The following is a 23,509-nucleotide window of genomic DNA, read 5'->3' as shown; positions in this document are numbered from 1 at the left end:
TTATTTATTCGTTTGCTGAGTCTCCACTCTGGCATGGATAAACCAAGTGACCTAATGGTGAATACACTAAATACAACTGGACAGGTAAGTCCAGAGTCCTGCCCCAAAGCATCTCAACACCAAAGAGAATGTTAGGGATTCTTGTTCAGAAATGTCCTAAACTAGAAGGGTGGCCTCGGACAAGTCACTAAACTCTCCTAACCTCAGTCTCTCCGTCTGTAAAATAAAGGAGTCCAACTCCATGCTCTATGAGCGCCTCTTGCTCTTACTCGAGGTTGGCGTGCAGGGTTTACCACTCCTGCCTCTTCAAGAAAGACCAGGCTCCAGATGAAACAGACACAATTCCCTTTCATCGAGCGCTGAGAAAGAGCAGTCTTTCTGTAAAACCTACTCAAATCTTAACTCAAATTTTAAATATTACTATAAGAAAATTTAAATTCCCTGACACATGACAGAGGAACAGAGGTTGTTTAGGATTGATGACCAGATGGCAACCGGTGGTGACTTTCTGGGGCTTTAAATTTGTGACTTCGATGTTAGGTTGCTACAGGTTTTTCATTTAATATTAATTGGAGCTACTGCTGCTCCTTAGATATACAGCTTGACTTTGCCATGGAGCGTGAGGGAAAGCTGGTGTTAAATTGCCTTTTTTCCCCCCACTTTCTTTTTGACTAATATGTCTAGAGTCATTAAAAATATTCTTCTAACTAAACTGCAACATTTTTAGCTACTGAATTTTCTTGTAGCTTTTTATAATTCTGATGGCACAAGGCAATCTGGTTTGATGAGATTAAAATTTTTAGACTGGTATCCAACCAACTTCTGTTTTTCTAAAGATTGCATTGAAATTTTCAACCTTCCTGCCTTCAAAAATCTTGAAGAGGGAAGAAGAGAAGAGGGATCCCAGTTTAAGGCACATATGGGGTTAGGAGGAATGTATAAGAAGAAAAACTATCAGAGAATCGAGATGAAAAGATAACATCAGGGAAATATGGAAGTAGTCAAGGGCAACAGCCATTCCAGACCTTTCTTTGAGAGTCTGCAGATCATTCTGTTAAAAAGACACAAACCCCAACCCATCTTGAATGTTTCTCCACATAAAACATTTATATTTTATATTTTAAGTGGAATTTAAGAGATTCTTTACTTCCTGTGGTTGGGACCCAGACTCTATAAGCTCCATCTCCTGGTTCATTTTCTGTTTGACTTCTGATTTTACTCTTGAATATGGAACCAAATGAGACGTGATACTGACTATTCACCATTGTTTCCCGGGTGAGAGATTGTGCTATGATCAGGTTTCCTTACTCAGGCCCAAAACACAGGGTTGAGACCAAATTACAGTCTAGTTTTTCTGGTCTTGTGGACACCAAGTTTTAACACTTTAATGGGCCAATGATCAGAAATTTAGAGTTTTCCCGTGAAGTTTGGAATTAAGCGCCGTGAACCACGAAGTAGAGTCTATGTATGGTGGCAGAAGCTCTCCCCTTACATCTCAAATGATACCAGGTAAGATTGCAGAAATCACATGGGTTGAAAAAACAAAAAACAGAAACAAAAAACCAGAAGCATCTGCCTTCCAAGATCACAGCCTGAGATAGTTATCACAAGTGGCTTTTTTTGTAAAGCATTCGCATCCATTTATTAAGAATAGAGCACATGAATTGTTAACTGAACAGATGTAGTAAGAGAATTTGAGACACAGAAAATCAAAACCAGAAAGCTGGAGTCAATTATTTAAATTGCAGTAGATAAGGAGAGAAGGTAGCGGGTGCTGGAGGGATAGAGGGTTGCTAGGTTTCCAGAAGCTATTCAGTGTGGAAGTGTCCAAGCAAAGATTAAGTGGGGATCAAAGATGCTGAACTACAAAGGCAGGAGCTTGCCTCTTACTGAGGCACTTTCTTAATTAAGATAACAAAGGGATCTGCACATCCTTTCCAGCTATGTATTACAGCGACTATTGCAAAACAAAACTCCATTATCGGCAACAGTAAGATAAGATCTAGGATCAGTAATAGCAACGACAAGAACAAAAGCCACCACCAACTGGCTAAGTTGAGGCTGACTATTAGCTCTCCTGGAAATGGACATATTTGGAAGCTCAGCAGTAGAAATTTCACTTTTCCCAAGCATGAGAAAGTGACTACTATGTTGCACGTTTCCAAAAGTGTCAATATAGGGTATGGTAAGGGCACCCATTGAGCAGGATTATCAATAGGAGAACCAGCTAACCTCCATATCGTAACTGGTTATCTTTCCAAACATGAATCTCTTCATGGCCTGCAATGTTTACAAGCCTGTTTGGAAGCCTGTAGTGGCTCTCCCTTGACTACTGAATAAAGTCTAGATTCCTTGGCAGGGCATCAAAACCTTTCACAACATGACCTGAACTTATTTCTTAGTCTACTAGACACTTCCCTTGTATATTACTACAGTTAAAACTTTTTAGTCATACCCAACATAAACTCTGTATCCATTAAGCAATAAATCTCCTTCTTCCCACTCCCCTCAGTTCCTGATAACCTCTATTCTACTTTGTGTCTCTATGAATTTGCCTATTCTGGTACCCCATGTAACTGGAGTCGTACAATATTTGTCCTGTGTCTGGTTTATTTCACTTACCCTAATGTTTTCAAGGTTCATCTGTGTTGTAACATTTCACTCCTTTTTAAGGCTGAATAATATTCCATTGTATGAATATACTACATTTTGTTTATGCATTCATTTGTCAATGGACTGTTGGGTTGTTCCCACCTTTTGGCTATTGTGAATAATGTTGCTATAAACATTGGTAAACAGACATCGGTTTGAGTTACAGCTTTTAATTCCTTTGGATATATAGTTAGGAGTGGAATATCTGGGTCATATGGTAGTTCTAGATTTAAATTTTGAGGCACCACTATTTTCCACAGTGGTTGCATCATTTTACGTTTCCACAGAAAATGTTTAAGGGTTTCAACTTCTCGACATCTTCACTAGCATTTGTTATTTTGGTTTTTTTTTTTCAATTCAAATTTTATTTTAGATATAGGGGGTATATGTGCCAGTTTTAACATGGGTATATTGCATGATGCTGAGGTTTGGAGTATGGATCCTGTTACCCAGGTAGTGAGCCTAGTACCCAGTAGGTAATTTTTCAACTCACGACCCTTCCCTCCCTTCTCCCGTAGTAGTCTGAAGTGCTTAGTCTTCCCATGTTTATGTCCATGTGTGCTCAATGTTAAGCTCCCAATTATAAGTGAGAACATGTGGCATTTAGTTTTCTGTTCCTGCATTAATTCATTTAGGATTGTGGCCTCCAGTTGCAATCTATGTTGCTGCAAAGGATATGATTTCATTTCTTTTTATGGCTGTGTAGTATTCCATGGTGTATATGTACCACATGCTCTTTATCCAGTTCACCATTGATGTGCACCTAGGTTGATTTCATGTCTTTGCTATGGTGAATAGCGTGGTGAACATGCAAGTGCATGTGTCTTTTTGGTAGAATGATTTATTTTCCTTTGGGTATATACCCAAATTCATATGAAAACAGAAAGGAGCCCAAATAGCCAAAGCAATCCTAGGTGAAAAGAACAAAGCTGGAAGCATCACACTACCCGACTTCAAACTATACTATAAGGCTACAGTAATCAAAACAACATGGTACTAGTTCAAAAATAGACACATAGACCAATGGAACAGAAGAGAAAACTCAGAAATAAAGCCACACACTTACAACCATCTGATCTTTGACAAAGCAGACAAAAACAAACATTGGGGAAATGAGTCTCTTTTAAATAAATGGGGCTGGGATAACTGGCTAGCCATATGCAGAAGAATGAAACTGGACCCCTCTCGTTCACCATACACAAAAATTAACTCAAAATAGATTAAAGATTTTAATGTAAGACCTCAAATTACAAAAAGCTTAGAAGAAAACCTAGGAAATACTTTTCTTCACATTGGCTTTGACAAAGAATTTTTGCTAAGTTCCTCAAAAGCAATTGCAACAAAAACAAAAATTGACAAGTGAGACCTAATTAAACTAAAGAGCTTCTGCACAGCAAAAGAAAACTATCAACAGAGTAAACAGACAACCTACAGAATGGGAGAAAAATATTTGCAAACTATATTTCTGACAAAGGTCTAATATTCAGAATCTATAAGGAACTTTAATCAACAGGCAAAACCCAAAAACTGTTAAAAAATGGGCAAATTACATGAACAGACACTTCTCAAAAAAAGACACACAAGAGGCCAACAAACATATGAAAAAATGCTCATCATCACTGTCAGAGAAATGCAAATCAAAACCACAGTGAGATACTATCTCATACCAGTCAGAATAGGTATTATTAAAAAAACAAAAAAACAACAGATGCTGGTAAGACTGCAAAGAACATAGGGAAAACTTATACTCTGGTTGGTGGGAATGTAAATTAGTTCAGTCATTGTGGAAAGCAGTTTGGAGGTTCCTCCAAGAACTTAAACAGAGCTGCCATTTTCTAATTTTTTAATAGCAGCCATCCTAATGGGTGAGATAATATCTCATAATTTTAATTTGCAATTCCCCAGTGACTAATGATGTTGAGCATCTTTTTATGTGTTTATTAGCCATTTGTATATCTTCTTTGGAAAAATGTCTATTCAAATCCTCTACTTATTTTTGAATTAGGGTGTTTGTGATTTGTTGTAGTTGTTTAGTTGTAGGAATTCTCTTGGATGTTAATCCCTTCTCAGATATATGATTTGCAAACATTTTCTCCCATTCTGTAGGTTGTCTTTTGCCTTCTTCATAGTGTTCTTTGATGCACAAAAGTTATTTTGATGAAGCCCATTTTTTTTTTGTTGCCTGTACTTTTGGTGTCATATTTATGACATCATTGCCAAATCCAATATCAGGAAGATTTTCCCCAATGTTTTCTTCTATAAGTTTTATAATTTTAACTCAAATTTAAGTATTTGATCCATTTTGAGGTAATTTTTGTACATGGCATAAGGTGAAGTCGAACTTTATTTTTTTGCACATGGATATCCAGTTTTCCCAACAGCATTTGTTGAAAATACTGTCCTTTCTCTATTTAATGGTGTTGGCACCCTTGTTGAAAATCAATTGATTACATATGTGAGAATTTATTTCTGGCCTTTCTACTCTATTCCTTTGGTCTGTATGTCTGTCCTTATGCCAGTATCACAGTTTTACTTACTGTAGCTTTGTTGGAAGTTTTGAACTTGCAAAACTTTAGTCCTCCAGTTTTATTCTACTTTTTAGAGACTGGTTTAGCTATTTGGGGTCCCCTGTAATTCCATACAAGTTTGAGGGTTGGCTTTTCCATTTTGGTAAAAAAAATGCTGTTAGAATTTTGATAGAGAGCGTGTTGAATCTGTAGCTCACTTTGGGTAGTATTAACATCTTAATGCTAAGTTTTCCTATTAATGAACATAGGATACCTTTCCATTTTTCAGATATTCATAAATTTCTTTCAGCAATGGTTTTCAGTTTTCAGCATACAAATCTTTTACCTCCTTGGTTAGATGTATTCCTAAGTATTTAATTTGTTTAGCTGCTATTGTAGATGGAACTGCTTTCTCAATTTCCTTTTTGGATTGTTCATTGCTAGTGTAAAAAAACACAGCTGAATTTCTTTTTTTGCATTGGTCTTATAGTTTATAACTTTGCTAAATTCATTTATTAGGTCTAGTAGCTTTCCTGTGGTTTCTTTGGGATGCTTTATACATATGATCATGTAATCTGCAAATAGAGATAGCGTTACCTCCTCCGTTCTGATGCCCTTTACTGCTTTTTGTTGTCTAATACTTCTCACTAGAACTCCCAGTACAATGTAAATAGCACTGGTGAAAGCAGGCATTGGGCTTTGGAATCAGACAGTCTGGTATAACATCTATTGTTTTGTGATTAACTGGGCATATTAAAAGCAGATTAGATAAACCTAGGCATTAAAAATTCATACTTCTTTAGGTTTTTCTGAACTCCAAGTTTTCCTTTACCTTGACCCAAGGTTGTTCTCCTCCATCTCCCCCACTTTTTTTTTTCCTGTGAACTTGCCTCATTAATACTCATAAATGTATTCAGATACCCAGAAACTAGGAAGATCACGAGACACCAAGTGAAATCCTTTGCTTCAACTTCTACACTGTTGAGATATTTTGGTTATAGAACTCTAGGAAAAAGTACTGGGAGAAAATAATTGACAGAAAACTAATGAAGAATAATAGTCTGCATTTCCTTTTACTCTCAAAGCAGGATGGGGGAGGGCATGACTTCTAGGCCTCCCTATTAATCTGGTTGCTCTTTTCATCTTTGGCCACGGAAAATCTCCTTCTTGATCTTAGATTGGCCACCCGAATCTGTGCTCCACACTATTCATTAATTTGATCTCCTCAAATACAGCTGCAGTCCATTTCCTTTGAATTTTTCTTCCTTTGCTGCATTTGTTAGAATCAGACTCTATGTCTCTCAAGGTCGGAATCTTTTTATTCCATATATAAATCTTTTGGGTGGTCATGTGTTGATATCAGAATTTAAAACATCTAACTTTATTTATAAAGGTATTTTTCACCTTTAAGTGCCTACAGTAATCCTAAAAGAGGAGGAAATGACATGTGTCAAGAACACAGTATTTTATATGCATGATTTCACTTATCTTTCAATGACCCACAATGGAATCTTGTTCCTATTTTACAGATGTGGCCCAAAAAGAAAAAGTGGCCCGGCTGGAATTTAAAGTTCTGCTGATGTCAAAAATTTCATGCTCTTTCCTTATATTTTCTGCGTCAAATTTGTATCGGAAACAGCTGAGATCTGAATCCAGGTGATTCTGATTGTTAACTCCTTTACAGTTTCAACATCGTAAAATCAAACTCAATGGTAAGCCAAATGTAAATGTATCAAACACATGCTATGGATAATTTAACCTTAAAGTAAGGGGAAAGTATTTTGAGAAGCGATTAGGACTCCAGATTATAAATTTGACATGGATCCTTTAAATTAGGTTGTATCATAGAGCAGAGGTTTTCAAACTTTCTTGATTCGTGGTACCCCTAGGCCAAAAGAAACAGCTAACTTTCTGTTTAAATAGGTAATCCTGACAACGGAATAAGCATTTCTATCCTACTATCTTATAAGACCTGTTTGAAAAAATAATACATGTAACTTAAAGAAAACTATGATTTTATTCATTTTAATATTACTTATTAATGGCAGCTGTGCATCTGTTGGCTACAGCACCACTTCTCAAACCTTGGACTATGATCACAATTTTCATTTCTTGTTCCACATTGATTTTCACTTTATACTTGCTTTTATCACAGCAATTGCTGAAAATCCAGTTTTATAAAGACATGGTGTCATCAAAAAATTGTGAAATCTGATGTTGAAAACTGTGAACTAGTTTGAGCTGGTAGTTGGCCTGGTAAATGACAGATGTTGCTGTGTTTCCTCAAAAATTTAAAGAATCCCAGGGTGCTCCTGTGAATGTGCTGCAGCATCCTGGGGTGCCTTGGGGGACCAGCAAGCCTTTTAGAAAATGTACGTATTCGTTTTTTATCGTATTTGAGGTGAACATGTATTCATACACATATACACAGCGAAATGGTTACTACAGTCAAGCAAATTACCATAGCCATCATCTCACAGTTACCTTTTTTGTTGTTGCTGCAAGCCTTAAAAATATCTTTTCTCCCTTTCTTTTTCTTCCTTTTCTCTTCCCTCCTTTCTTCCCTTCCCCCCGTCTCCCTTCCTTCATTTTTTTCCTATCTTTGTTTTATGATGACAAACCCTCTTGAAGCTTGATTTGTAACTCTAATTCTCCCTCCATGACATCTTACAATATACACTGAAATTTTCAACCTGGAGTGAAGTCAGTAGAAGTAGTATATGTTTTGACTGAATGACATATGGAAATCTGATGTTTAGACACATTTTCCCAGCAACAAAGCAAAGTTTTAATCCAAGAATTCTTTACATTGTCAAATTGACTATCTCATGCCGGGATGATAAGAAAGGAAGCAGGGATGGTAAGATGAAGCAGGGACGATAGAAAGGAAGGAAAGAAGGAAGGAAGGGGGGTAGGACAAAGAAAAAAAGCTTGATTAGTAAATCTTTATTTAAAAAGTAGATGAAATACCATGCACATTCTTGGAGCAGGACAACACAGACTGAGGGGCTGAAGCCCCCCAGCCTCAGGCATCCATATGATTGATCCTAAATGCGTATCTGTTGGCACAGGTCAAGTTTAAGTCAAAGATGGGACAGAGGAGCAGGAGGAGTTTACAGGAGAGGAGTATATGCTTTGGAGTCAGGCTGTGTACCAGTCCTGCCTCTAAACTTAATAGCTCTGTGCCTCTTGCACAAGTTACTTAGTCTTTTGAGTTTTAGCTTTTCTTCTCAGTATGATGGGAATAACAATACCTATCTCAAAATTTTTTCTTCAGGACTGATTAATACCTGTTAAGCACAAATTATAACACCCAGCACATTTCATTTAAGGACTAGACAGTTAATGCTTGTCAATATTATCATTACTATTAAAATAGGAATGACTCGTGGAAGGGAGACAGCAGAGACGAGGTCTGCTGAAGAATATCTAAGGTCCAAAGAGAAAAAATAGTGGGAGAATGGCAGAGTTCCTGTGAACTGCTGGTGGGGATGTAAATTGGTACAACTACTTCAGAAAACCGTTTAGCAGCATCTAAGCTGAACATATGCAAATGCTATGACCCAGCAATTCCGCTCCTAGACATGTACTCCTCACATCATCACATAAACGCTTACCAAAACATGCTTGTAGCAGCATTATTCATAATAAACAAAAAATTGGAAAGAACTCAAATGTAGAATGAACAAAGACAATGTAGTGTACTCATACACTGAAATACTATTCAGCAATGAATGTGAAGTAGTTACTGCTACAAACAATAATCTGGATGTATCTCACAATCACTGTAGAACAAAAGAAGGTAGACATGAAATAGTGCATACTACATGATTCTACTTATAGAAAGTTTAGAAACAGGCAAATCCATCTGTAATGTTAGAAATAAGGATATTGGTTACTCCTTGGGGGGCAGAGTTAATGGCTAGGAGGGTGCATGGGGACCCTCCTGATGCTGGCTACAATGTGTGCTCAGTTTTAAAAAATCCCTGTATCCCTATGGTTTATGTGCATTTCATATGTATGTTTTATTCTAATAAAGAGTTTAAGAAAAAAATTGGCCAAAGCATTGAAAAGATCACTTCATAGGTTTCTTTCTCAGCAGAGAAGTATACACACACACACACACACACACACACATACACACACACACACACACCCCTTGATACTAATGCAAAGCATACAAAAGCATACAAAGAAAACATAACAATTACATTTACAACCTGTGAGTCAAGTATCCTATCACAGCTAACACTTTGTTAAATCAGATTATGTATGCTATGGCTACGACCCCCAGATGCTGGTGGCTTAACACAACTAAAATCTATTTCTGGCTCCTGAGGCCTGTCTAGCACATGCTGGCCAGGAGCCCTACTCATTGTACTAACTCAGGGACCCAGGGTCGGGGAGGCGTCATTCTGACATATGGGTCCAGGATCACTACAGCAGTGGGAAGAGCACACGGTAAAGCGTACAGCAGCTCTGAACGTGGCTGCCCCAAAGAAGGACATGACCCTTCCACTCACATTTCACCTGCTAAAACAAGCCACGTGGGCAAGCCTAACTTCAACGGGGCGGGAGAAGTGCAGTTGCACTGTGGGCAGGAAGGAGATGGGCTGGAAAAGTAACAGCTCTACTGATGATCACACTTGCTCCCGTGGTTCCCAGACTCAGCCCCATTCAGAGTCCAGTGCTTAAGGGAACTGTTTTTGACTCACACCACATCCTTCTCTGCTCCCTTCCTTCCCCTCCCTGTAGATGGAGGTCAGAGGGGGAAGAAAAACCCTGGATTTCCAGAACACTGCTACCCCTTTCACCAATTGGTCACCAGTATGGAGACTGATATCATGAAGGTCCAGCGTCTGCTGCAGGCAGTGGCCTTGGTCCCTTTCTGGGTCAAACAGCAGAGTGAAGCTGCAGCCAAATTGAGGGTAAATGATGGTCACGGCAAGAAGTAGGGAGAATCCTGTACAGCTGAAACGATCCTTGAGGATCCATGCCATGGTAGGTGAGGGCAGCAGGGGGGGATTTGGATGACTGGGTGTATGATTCTCTTATAGGAAGAAAAAAATAAAAAAAGGAGAGGATAGCATAGAGCTAGAAGGGAGGAAATAAACAGATGAGGGAGTTAGAGGAAAAGAGTAGGGAAAGAGTCAGAAAAGGGAGGTAGAAAAAATCCTTTTTGTCTCCAATCAGTTACAGGTGTAAAGCTTTCTCTCTGTCTGATCTAGTTCAACTCTAGGCTTTGGATGGCATTTTTATCTCTGCTAGGTTTTCGTTAAATGAGCACCACACTGGAACCCACTGTTTATTAACAAAGAAATGACTGCATGGAGCTCAGGAAGGGAAGCACATGGCAGGTTCTTGTCCTCTTCTCCCCATTCCTGCTAAGAAGTGAGGGGTGCTCCCAAGTGGATGTTTCACTGTAGAACTAGAAGGAGCACAGGCGGATTTTTGCATTCTAAATGTGAGCACCTTTTAGAAGCACATACCAGTTCTGGAAGAAATGTCCTAACACTAAAAGCATATATATTTTATAATTTACCAACTAGGACATGACTGAATTTTAATTTGGGTTCCTTATAAGACACACAAAACACAAAACATTTTGAGTTAAATGGGAGCTGAAGAGGGGTATGGGTTTCAAGATGGAAAATATCCTATGGTAACCATAAGATACCTGGTTTTCCTGTACCTATGCAATCCAAATAAATTCTGAAAAACATAGGATTTGCTTCGTATACCAATTCCATTTATTGTTAAAGAAGTCACTTCACTTAGTAAAGACCAACGATGGCATACAGAAATAAAAACATTTAATCTGGGCTGGGTGGAGTGGCTCATGCCTATAATCCCAGCACTTTGGGAGGCTGAAGCTAGAACACTGCTTGAAGCTAGGAGTTCCAGACAAGCCTGGGCAACATAGTGACACTCATCTCTACAAAAAATTAAAAAATTAGTTGGGCATGGTGGTATGTGTCTGTAGTCCTGGCTAGTAGGGAGGCTGAGGTAGGAGGACTGCTTCAGCCCAGGAGTTCGAGGCTGCAGTGAGCCAAGATACTGCCATTGCACTCCAGCGTGAGTGACAGTGAGACCTTGACTCGAACAAAAACAAAAACAAAAACAAAAACAAAAAAAAACGAATGGATCAAAAATGTGAGAAAATGGGCACAATTTGTTTTCGACAAATCCAGTTTTTCAGTTTCATATTTCACAGAATGTTGCCAGGAGTCCTTTAGCTGGCAGACTCTCCCCGTGCATTCCAAAAGCATTCAAGTTCCCAGAACAGGTTTCTATACACTTTTCAGGAACATATCTGCTGTGAAAAATACAATGTTTGTAGCACTGGGACTCCAAACAAAGCCTGAAGGGGAAGATGCACTTAAAAGTGTTTATTAAAGAGGCTGGGGGCAGTGGCTCATGCCTGTAATCCCAGCACTTTGGGAGGCCGAGGCGGGTGGATCACTTGAGGTCAGGAGTTCAAGACTAGCCTGGCCAACATGGTGAAACTCCGTCTCTACTAAAAACACAAAAAATTAGCCGGGCTTGGTGGTGCATGCCTGTAATCCCAGTGAGAGGCTGAGGCAGGAGAATCGTTTGAACCCAGTAGGCAGAGGTTGCAGTGACCTGAGATTGCACCACTGCACTCCAGCCTGGGCGACAAGAGTGAAACTCCATCTGAAAAAACAAAAAATGTTTATTAAAGATAGAAAATCCTTCCACATGATGAAAAGATGGCCAGAGCCACTGTACAATTAGGTTCTGACTTAAAGATTGGAGATTGAAACAAACAAAAAAAATGCGACCGCTTGCATTTCTTGCTAAAAGTAAACCAAAAGCAGTTTAATTTGAAGGATGTGCTATGGTAGCCGTGATTAGGTTTTAGGTCAAATAACCAATGGGCCCAACTCAATGTGAGACAGGGGAGCCTCACTGAGAAGAGTGGCTGAAGAGGAGGCAGCATGACCAGTACAAATTATTGCCCTTTGAGAACGGAGGTGTCGCTTTCCTGTTCATTGAAGATTTTAATTAGAAATGTTTTCTTCTTTACAGATGTTTCATTTAGTTGTATTCTAATTATAGACCTTGACAAAAAACGCAAAAAGAAGAGCCAGCAGAGCCAAGCCCACGGACATCCTCAGTGCGCAGTCTTGATGTAGCCTTGGCATGGGCAGCACCATTCTAGAACTTGCTGAGTCACACTGAGATGCAGCAGAGGTGTGGGATCCTGAACTCCCAAGCCCATTTCTGAAGTCCTATAAAGAGAGAAACAGAGGAAAAATTTATTTTTAGATGCAGAGAAAGCCCTGTTGTGATATCAATCAAGTAACGGATTCCAGAAGGTGCTGCCCTTTATGTACTCCTTCAACAGAGACACATTTGAACAGCCACCATGAGCCAGGTGGCCCCAAGGTAGGTAGGAATGAGTCAGTTCCTTTGCTTGAAGGGGCCAGGCCAAGTTCATGACTCTCCAGACTACACATAAACCGTATGAGAAAGACGGGCTGTGTTTATAGAAAATCAAGGCAGAATTCATGGAGGGTAGAATCTGTGTAAAGTGGAGTCATACCACAGACATATTTAACTCTTAGAGAGATGTAACCATATCTTCTCAGCAATGGAAGAATGACAAAGAAACACCATTGGCCAGGTGTGGTGGCTCACACCTGTAATCCCAGCACTTTGGGAAGCCGGGGTGGGCTGATCACTTGAGGTCAGAGGTTTGAGATCAGCCTGGTCAACATGGTGAAACCCCGTCTCTACTAAAAATACAAAAATTAGCTGGGTGTGGTGGCAGGTGCCTGTAGTCCCAGCTACTCTGGAGGCAGGAGAATTGCTGGAACCTGGAAGGTGAAGGCTATAGTGAGCCAAGATCGTGCTGCTGCATTCCAGCCTGGGCGACAGAGTGAGACCCTGTCTCAAAAACAAACAAACAAACAACCAAACAAACAAACAACAATGGAAGCCACTTGATTCAGCAAACACATCCCTAGGACAAAGATTCGCAGCTGGTCTGCTGCCATAGGAGGGCTGTGCCAAGAGTGACCCACCCCACATGACCCCCACACTCAGTCCCCTCAAAGTACCTTGTGTGCCATACAAGTACTATCATTTTCTCTTCATGCCAGACACAGAACAGGTTGGGAAAACCTGCTTGGGCAGAGCTTGAGAAGCTGGGGACCTGACCGTGCTGCTTTTCTCAGTGGTTTCTGTTCACGGGCTTCTTAGCTGGTGTCCAGGGAAGTAGAGAGAGGAGCACATGGCTATTCTCAGGGTGGCTCTAGTTTTGAAGTGCAATTGATGAGATTCTCACCTTGTGCACCTGCTTCAGAATCGGTGCCTCCCCCAATAACACAGGACTCCCCTGTTGAAAACTGAATAACATTTTGAGAGATGGAAGGAGGGGTGTGGAAGGGGCAGATGAGAAATACTGGATGGAAGGAAAAATGAGAGGGCAGAGGGGCAGCCCAGAGGCTGTGCAGGACAGGACAGGAAATCCACAGAAGCACAAAGTGTCTCGGAACAACCATGGTACTTTGCTCGGTCTTCCCTTCCAAGCTCTCCTGGTACCTCTTTGGCTTCTGTTTGGGAAGCTGCATCCCACCACGCACAGGAGAGACACTGGCAGGCATGGTGCTTTGCAGAAGGTAACACGAACAGGGAATGTGTGGGGTGGACTGAAGGGAGGCAGGAGAATTGGGTAGAAAATCCAGTGTTAAGTTGGAGCAACAGATGAAATGGTAGATAATGAGGACCTCTATCAGGATGACGGCAGAGGGAACAACAGACTTTTGATGTAGAATCAATAGGATTTGAGTTCAAAGGAGTGAGTAATGCAAGACACAAAGAATAGGAATGGGGAAATGAAAACAAATTCTACAGCCCAGTTTCCACAGGCTCCTATTCACATGCGATTGTGTGGGAAGAATTCTTGCTCTGTCTGTAGGAGGCTAACAGCAGAATTAAGAAAGCTGTTAGCCACAAGGAAAAGTCTCTCAACCCCAGTGACAGTTGAAGCGTTATTTACTGCTGCACTCCTCAGGTATCTGGGCCGATACCCTGCTGGTGTCCCTGCACTCTGAGTCCTTCATAAGGAGGCACACAGCTGGACAGAATGGGGCCGTCCTTCCCATGGCAGCGGGAGGCAAGAGCCGGAGCTCAGTGGTGCACCCAGACCTGTCCCCGCCCCCAGGAGACAGCTCTCTTATGAGGTTGGCTTTTTGTGTAATATTTTGGAGCGAGATCTATGCTGAACAGCTTCCATTTCAATTTAAAATAGCCTCAAGATCTCAAGGACAGCGCTCACACATATGTGGGAACCTGGAGAAAGAATGCAGAGTCCTTCAGCTGAATTGATAGGAACTATGTGAGTTCCTCAAAAGCGGCGAGTCTGCCTAATTCATCTCTGAAATACTGGAACCTAGCAGGCTGCAGGCACAGAGCAGGTACTCAGTAAGTGTTTAGGAATGAATGAATGAGTGACTGATTGAATGAATAATATGAGAGTGTGTATTCCAGTGAGATGAGCAACCATCAAGAACATTCTCATCTATGTCTCTGGTGATCAGTGTGTCCTGTGATATATTCAGGAAGCTGTTCTACTTGAGTCACAACTTGTTGCCTCTAGCAATTAAACCATCACTTAATAAGTGTGGTTTTATAAGACCAGAATTAAAAGGTTGATTAATTTCTCCGAGGCCTGAGTTCTTCAACCTCTGTAAGTCATAGAGATGGCTTTGAGAAGACTACAGACCCTTCCAGAAAAATATGGACGCATATTTACGTATCCACACAGCCACGCTCACATTCTGTCTTCAAGAGGTTCACAGATACCCTCACCCAGGAGTGGACCCAGATTTTGTGGGTCCTGCAGCCTTCTCTTTGAGACAAAAATAATGAATACAAAATTAGGTACAGGGTCTTGGAAGGGGCCCTTCAAACTGAGAGACCCTGAAACTGGCTAAACGAGCTTTAGGGAAAATCCACCCTTTTCCCTATCCCCAGTTCAGAATGCTTGACCTTGGTTCTGCACCTGTGTCATGATTAGTGGTGCCAGGCCAGGTGTCAGGCTGACCTGGGGAAGGACTAGATGAGTCTTAAAGTCTTAAGCATTTAATTGGGTTTATAATACATTTTGTTTTTTGTTTCATGAAGCAGTGCAGGTACTGTGCCTTCTTGGCCTGGGTTAAAATAAAAGCAACAACTCTTCGACTTTTGATGACAATTTCAGAACATTTCTTCTCCTTTCAACTCATCTGTCATAAAACTTTGTTCAGAATAAAGTTACCTATTAAACTACTGGAGTGGATTATTTGTGGTCATGTTAAGTTCAGTCATTCTTCCTTGGGCATCCTTTTTTCTCTCTACCCCTCAAACGTTTACCACATTTGAACATAACTGATTCATAAAAGGTATTTTGGTGCTGAGCTTTCCTCCTGTGCCTGCTGGACAAGCCTGCACCCTGCATCCCGCGGAGAAGCAGAAGCATGCATATGCAGCCACAAGACACCCACGGATTTGCCACTCTCTTGAGGATCAAGGCAGGAGCATGACGGCGGAGCAGGAGAGGGTAAATGCATCCTGTCTCTATTGTACTGTGCCCTTTTATTATTTTCACCTTTTACCAAATCAAGATCTTGATAAGAGGATTTTGATGATACTATTTTTAAATATAATATTTAAAAAGTTTCTCAGATGACAGAGTAATAATCAGTAGCCAGCTAGCTTTGTACATTTCAATTGTCACTACCACTGAGATACTTGAGAAAAAGTAATTTAGAAATATGGGAAATACGAGATCTTTCTCATAAAGTCCAAGATGCTCAAACATGTAAATGTGCAACCATAGCAGTTGAAAGCAAGCATCATGAATAGAAAATAATGTAATAAAAAGTGCCTATAGGCGAAGTGATTATAAACAGCCGATAGAAAGAAAAAAGTCGACACACACACGACAAGCATAGTTCTAGAAAGTAAACAGAGGATCAGACCTTCCCTAAACCTTTAAAACCTTATCAAGATTGTCAATTCCTGAAATTCAATACATATCTGCATCTCTCAAAGTATAATACACCAAATTTGAAAAATGTTACTGCTTGTTAAAACAAACTGGAACATCAACTCAATTTTTAAGAACTCAAATTCCACTCAGAAATGCTTTTTTAAGAACAGAAATTTGAAACAAGGCAGAGTATGACCTTTGTTCACTCAAAAGGAGCTATGTATTTATCCTGTTATAATAGACTAAGGGACACACTAAAATTCCCATAGTGCATTCTGTGTTAACTTTGATTAACATGGGTTTGTCTTCCCTTGTAAATCTCACTGCTCCCTTGATTAATTTCTAAACCTACTTACTTGCTAACTCTTAAAAATAATCTACTAATTTTCAAAAGTGTAGCCTATCAAATCCTATCAAAGTAATAAATCTGTTAAAGCAGAACCAAGTATGTATATACCAAAATTTCAAAACAAAAAACAAAAAACAAAAAAACACTTTCATATTCAGAAACTTTAGGGATCAGATTTCAATCAGTTAAAGATAAATACAGACAGTTGGGATGATAACAACAATCTATCTCTAACTATTTCCTTCATCCCTAGCAATTTTGCATGTATTGTTGGGGAAAGGAAAGAGATGCTTTTAACTTGAGCATGTTTCATGCCACGAGGCACAGATGGAACCGGTTCTAGGAGCAGTAAGTCCTCGAGCTCTGGGCTCTAATCCCAGCTCCATCTGAGGATTCTCAGGCAAATTTTATCCTCCTTTTTCCTCCATTTCCTCACCTGTAGAATGGAGATACTGCTAGTATTTGTGTATCATAGGGTTTTTATGAGGATTAAATTAGATATATATAGATTAAGTGTCCTGAACATTTAAATGTCAATTCAGATTAACTTATTCCTTGGTATTTTGTGGTTCTAATGAAAAATGCAAATGTCCTCAGAAATTCTTTTTGTAAATTACAAAGTCATTATTTTATTTGCTTCTCAAATAGAATTGACCTGTGCTATTTTTGTTCCTTATGTATACCATCAAGAGGCACACACTATAACGAATGAGCATGGGTTTTGAATTCTGGCAGACCAAACTGAACCCAGGTTCAGACAGCCATGTGATCTTAGGCAGGTGGTTTAAACTCTCTAAGCCTGGCTACTCCTTCTGTGAAGGAGGAAAGCCATCTACCTTAGGATGTTATCAGAAGGAATAGAAGTAACGTGCCCACAGCCCGGCAGAGTGCCTGGAATACAGAAGGTTCACAACAAGGGCTGCTGTTATGGTGACATCACAGGAGTGCAGCTTGAAAAACAGAAGGCCAGAGCCTCCTACAGCACTTACTACCAATACTGAGATGACAATGTCCTGTCTTGAATATCCTCACAAGCACTAACCCATGAGGAAGAAGCTACGTCGGTTGTGAAGTCAGCACCTCTTACTCCCTGGGCTCTGAGATGGTAACGCCTGTGGAGTGTGCCTTCTGGAAAGCTCCGAACTAAAACCATCACCTGCTCCTGCTCCTCTAGTTACTGCTTGCTCAGGCCTCAACTGAGACAGGACGTGCTTTAGGAAAATCTCTCTCAACCACTGGCCACCCCGTGCGGGACTGCTCGCCTTGTCAGCCAGCCCTCCTCAGGGTGCGTGTCAACGGTGGTGAGCGCCCTGCTGGCTCTGGCTCCTGCACCACCCTAGGTGTGCTCCTTGTGAGCAGGGTTGGCCTTTCTCTCCAACGGATGCCCAGGGCCTGGCACCTAGGAGGAGCCAGTGTTAGCTGAATGCATACTGCCATTGCTACCTGTTACTTACTACCATATATTCACATTTTACACAGGAGCTAATATCCTTTCCATATGAACTGCCATTTACCTATTCTTGTATTTCTTATTAGACTGGCAAGTAAATAGGACAAAGAGTCATACATCACCAACACGACATAGTATAAATCTGAAATAGGGTTACTAGGGAAAAACCTTACCAGCACAGAAACAGCACGTTATATGAGTTCTCTGTTGCTACTTTAACAAATCACCACAAACCTAGGGTATTAAGCAATACACATTCATTCCCTCTCAATTCTAGAGGTCAGAAGGTCTATGTCAAGGTGTTGGCTGGCCGGCATTCTTCTGGAGGCCCCAGGAAAGAATCTGATTCCTTGCCCTTTCCAGCTTCTACAATTTGCCTATATCTCTTGGCCTGTGGCCCTTTTTTCCATTTTCAAAGCCAGTAGCATAGGGTTACTATTATTATTATTATTTATTGTTATTTTGAGACAGAGTCTTACTCTGTTGCCCAGGCTGGAGCGCAGTGGCACGATCTCAGCTCACTGCAACCTCCACCTCCTGGGTTCAGGCAGTTCTCCTGTCTCAGCCTCCCAAGTAGCTGGGACTACAGGTGCACGTCACCATGCCTGGCTAATTTTGGCATTTTTAGCAGAGATGGGGTTTCACCATATTGGTCAGGCTGGTCTCAAACTCTTGACCTCAGGTGATCGTAGGGTTATTTTTATAAGGACCCCTGTGATTTACATTGAACCCACTTAGATAATGCAGAATAATCCTCTCATTTCAAGATCCTTATCTTAATCATATCTGCAAAGTTCCTTTTGCCATGTAAGGTAACATCGTTGGAGGTTCAGGTGATTAGGATATGGACATCTTTGGGTGGAGGACACAACTGTGCCTACTAGTCCTGACATATGTGAGCCCCCAAGCTTGCATCCCACCAGAAAATAGAGCTGAACTAGCTGCCCAAGAGAACACACTCTGACAGAAGTGTGATGCTTTACATGTTTACCAAGAAAGAGGGACAGGTGCCTCTAGGCGACTGTGTGGCTGGCTGACCATGAAGTTTCCTGGGGGAAGAGGACAGCAAACCTCCAAGTCTCAGCCTCTGCTAAGGCCTTTTCCTTCTGCTGAGCTAACAGACTGGCTGAGCTAGCTGCTTGCTAAGAAAATGGGGAAGGCCCGGGTGCGGTGGCTCACGCCTGTAATCCCTGCACTTTGGGAGACTGAGGTGGGCGAATCATGAGGTCAGGAGATCCAGACCATCCTGGCCAACACGGTGAAACCCCGTCTCTACTAAATATACAAAAAATTAGCCGGCAGCGGTGGTGGGCGCCTGTAGTCCCAGCTATTCGGGAGGCTGAGGTAGGAGAATGGCATGAACCCGGGAGGCGGAGCTTGCAGTGAGCCGACATCATGCCACTGCACTCCAGCCTGGGCATGACAGAGTAAGACTCCGCCTCAAAAAAAAAAAAAAAAGAGAGGAAACAGGCCTCCAGGACCTTCTGATGTGTCCTACTCACAGGTCTTTCGACCCCAAGAGACAAGACTCTGAGGGAAAGGGCACCCAAGAGATGATCAATTAATGTTTTCTGAATTGGCATTTGCATTTCTACTTATTCGTTTGCCTCCTATCATCATTTCTTCACCTAGTTGCAAGTATTCTTTTCTTGGGGGCTGGATGGGCTTGGGCTTCCAATGGAAGGAAGTCATGTCGTTTAGAGGCCTTTCTTCCAAGTCCTCTTCCTTCTCATACAAAATATTGATAAGTTGTAATATGGTACCTGGCTGGAGAACCAGAAGCACAAGGATTCAGTGAGAAAGGCAGAGGATAGGCTCTATGTGAAAATACTAAGTAGAAAGAATATTTAGAGAACATTCACCATGTGCCTAGCAGGACTCTAAGTGCTCTCGAATCCTTCAAACTACTCAATGAAGTAGCTAATAGGAGTTAACCCTCTCGTTAAGTCACTTGCCCAAATTTCTGATAGTATAAATGGTGAAGCAGATGAGTGGCCTGGCTTTAGTCATACTAAGTACAACCCCACAGCAACGCTTCTGAGATACATTGATAATTCCATAGAAATAAATGAGAAAAAAACAAGGCACTGCATAGTTATTAAAATGACTATCAAGACCAACAGTCCCACCAGATAGACTTTATCCATTTTACTTGCCACTGCACCTCACAGAGGTAATGGTGTTATGCTGAGTTTCCCTATAGAGGCCATTCCAGAAAAGTCAGTCGCAAGCGATGCAGAGACGTTTCACGCTACCTGTCTTGCAGTTCTGAGCCACGTTGCGACTTTGTAATTGTGACCTGTAGATGGCACATCGCTGAGTATGCTCTGAACACACGCATACACACACACTTGATGCGCTCACATGAGAACACGTTGCAAAATGTGATTTAATGAGGAACAGTTGGTCTGGTTCTGCTCAAATAAAAGATATCCCTGTAAGAGAGTTGCCACCTGTCTTCCCATCTTGCGGTACAGCTTCTAAATGAGTTCTTCTGTCCCTGACACCTGCAGGTGTTGCCAGGGCCCTGCAATCACATTCCACATGCCAGCTCCCTTCCTCGAATTGACAAGACAACCGTGTCCCTGGGCTTCATGTTATTACCAGACACCAGGACGTACAGGGGATTATGGGTGCCAAGCTATCTTTCTCCCTTATTCTTCTAGACATTCCCCAAATTGGGAGCTCTTTAATATCATATAAGTAGGTATACCCAATTATCTCCAAACCAAAAATGCTAGGATTTTATCTTGAAGTCAGTTAAAACAATGTGATATGCATAGTCCATCAGCATTATAGGTACACTGGAATGTAACAGGATCTACAAACTGAAGTTGGAATTAATTGCTCCTTTCCATTTCTTTTGGAAGGACATTTCCATTATAAGACCTCTGTCACACAGTCACACAATTAGAGCACAATACTGTCAGCCTTTCTGTTTCAATTCTGGGAATGAGAAATTCTACATCAGACATCGTTCTTGTGAAATTTTTCCCTTACCCCTTTGGCCCCAAATGTGTAATTGCTATCAGGTCATTACAATTACGAACAAAAATTTTAAACTTGGACCCACACATACACACACACGCAAACTCTCTACTCTTAATATAATGGATGGGTTTTTTTTATCTTATTTTGGTGGTAGCAGAGTAAACACAAGGCTTTGCTCATAAGGCTGAACATAAATTATTCAACTATCTACTGTATGATCAAATGCATTTCAGATTATATTCTGAGTAATTCTGCCTTGACGTCCACCAAAGGAACAGATCTGATGTGCCCCTGCGTGGTCTCAGCGATCCCTCTCTTTCAGAGTGCCCAACCCGCAGACTTGAACGGTGCCAAATGAAAGACAGAGATAATCATATCAAAAAACAAAGCTTGGCATCTGCCCATCACCTAATTATTACTCTCTGTAAGCCCGCATTTCATCTGACTCAAGAGATGGGAAAGCAGCTCTTAAGCTCTGAACTTATTTTAATGGCTTCAAAACATTTCTTATGTGTAAATTTTTCTCATGGCTCAGAGGCACTGTTAGAGCTTGAAATGCAATCTAACAGGGATGAAGAAAAAATTGTTTGATAGCTCAGATCTCAGGATAAATTAGAGTTTAGAACAGGCTTTTTCCCCCCACCAAGTCTGAACATATGGGCTCTGCAGAAAACCTACTGAAACCAAATATGTGACCAATGCAAGGAAAAGATCTTCAAACATACATTAGAAATAATCTTACAACATACATTACGCAGTACAGTATACTATAGAAAAGAATCTTGAAATTGGCTGGGCATGGTGGCTCACACCTGTAATCCCAGCATTCTAGGAGGCCAAGGTAGGTGGATTGCTAGAGCCCAGGACTTCTACACTAACCTGGGCAACATGGCAAAACCCCCTCTCTACAAAAAAATACAAAAATTAGCTGGGTATTGTAGGGTGTGCCTGTAGTCCCAACTACTCAGGAGGCTGAGGTAGGAGGATCACTTGAGCCCAGGAGGTGGAGGCTGCAGTGAGCTGTGATGGCAACACTGCACTCCAGACTGGGTGAGAGAGAAAGACCTTGTCTCCCCCACAAAAAAAATTCTGGTTTTGAATACAAAATTATAAGCTATCTCTATCACAATTACATTTTATTTTTATTTTTTGAGATGGAGTCTCCCTCTGTCGCCCAGGCTGGAGTGCAGTGGCGTGATCTTGGCTCACTGCAACCTCCGCCTCCCGGATTCAAGTGACTGTCTTGCCTCAGCCTCCAAAATAGCTGGAATTACAGGCATGTGCCACCACGCCCAGCTAATTTTTGTATTTTTAGTAGAAATGGGGTTTCACCATGTTGCCCAGGCTGGTCTTGAACTCCTGGCCTCATGTGATACGCCCACCTCAGCCTCCCAAAGTGCTGGGATTACAGGCTTGAGCCACTGTTCCTGGCCCACAATTCCATTTTAATCTCTCCAGTATAAACTTCAGGAAGCACCTCCCAAGGTAAGCATCCCTAACAGGAACTGCTGCATCAGCCCTTCATAAGAAGGAGCGAGCGAAGGTGGCCCCTCAGGCTTTGTAACGCCTTCACGACACTCCAGCTGTGGGCTTCTATCTGAATACCTTCATCTTTAGCTTTCTTAATCTTTAGCTTAGTACCAAATATTTATTCAAATGAGCTTATAATAGTTTCCTAATTTTTGGCTTGTTACATTTACCAAAATAAGGGGAGGGTATAGGGCAGAAGAACTAGATCTAGAATTAACAATACAGTATAGAAACCTTTGCCAACAGTGGTGCGCTGGCATTTGTTTATACATAACTTCTCCAATCCCACAAAGTAAGCCCTGCCAAGAAGGTATGCTATCAGAGGTCTGGCATCTTAGCTGGAGACACATTTATCTTTACTGCTTCCTCATTGTTGTTTAAATGTTTTCCTCCAAAGAGAGGTAAGTAGAGAAGGTTCTCTTAGTAACAACACGTAAGGAAATCACAAATTAGTTATTTACTGGGTCAAACTTTGGAAATTTGGAAATTACTCTAGAACTTGTCATGTAAGTCTCTTTTGCTAACTAAATATCAGCCTAAGATACACGGACGAGTACACATGTGCTTGCAAACACACACACACACACACACACACACACGAGCTCTGACATAAAAAAGGAACCAAGAGGCACACTCACAACCATGAAGCCTGTAATCCCAGCATTCATGATAGCAGTAGAAACCTGAACTCATCTATTCCTCATTAGTGGCTGGAGATAAGCATCATTATAAACGAAAGCTGACCCACAGGTGTGGCAAACTTGAAGACATAAAAAATGAATTGGGTCAAGATGCTTTACTGATGATGAAGTCTTTTCAATAGTCTCTCAAACCACACCCGAAACCATTCTCATTCCATGGAGTGCACACAGGAAGCACTGAGCTAGGATGTTGACAAACATAACAATTGGGTGTATTAAACTTCATCTTTAAGTAATCAATTCAACTCAAAATAATTGTTCCTAAGGGTTTCCTTCCAACTAGGTAACCATGAAAGTGTGTTGGCAGATGTTTGGTTTGTATTTTAAATG

The 23,509-nt window shown here is 41.1% G+C and overlaps 1 protein-coding gene across 3 annotated transcripts in view; it reads right to left on the bottom strand.

The window, feature by feature from the left end:
- Positions 1 to 11,152: 11,152 nt before the first annotated feature.
- CDKAL1 (CDK5 regulatory subunit associated protein 1 like 1) overlaps positions 11,153 to 23,509 on the bottom strand; it is a 712,749-nt gene continuing 700,392 nt past the window's right edge. For all 3 annotated transcript variants that reach the window (XM_050789551.1, XM_050789550.1, XM_050789549.1), the window contains one exon: positions 11,153 to 12,412. In XM_050789551.1, coding sequence (XP_050645508.1) covers positions 12,230 to 12,412 — 183 coding nt within the window. In that variant the 3' untranslated portion in view covers positions 11,153 to 12,229. The remainder of the gene's footprint in view (positions 12,413 to 23,509) is intronic.

Source organism: Macaca thibetana, chromosome 4, assembly GCF_024542745.1.
Source record: "Macaca thibetana thibetana isolate TM-01 chromosome 4, ASM2454274v1, whole genome shotgun sequence".
Classification (NCBI taxonomy): domain Eukaryota; kingdom Metazoa; phylum Chordata; class Mammalia; order Primates; family Cercopithecidae; genus Macaca; species Macaca thibetana.
The sequence above is the reverse complement of the archived record's forward strand: the minus strand, read 5'-3'. Positions and strand labels throughout refer to the sequence as shown.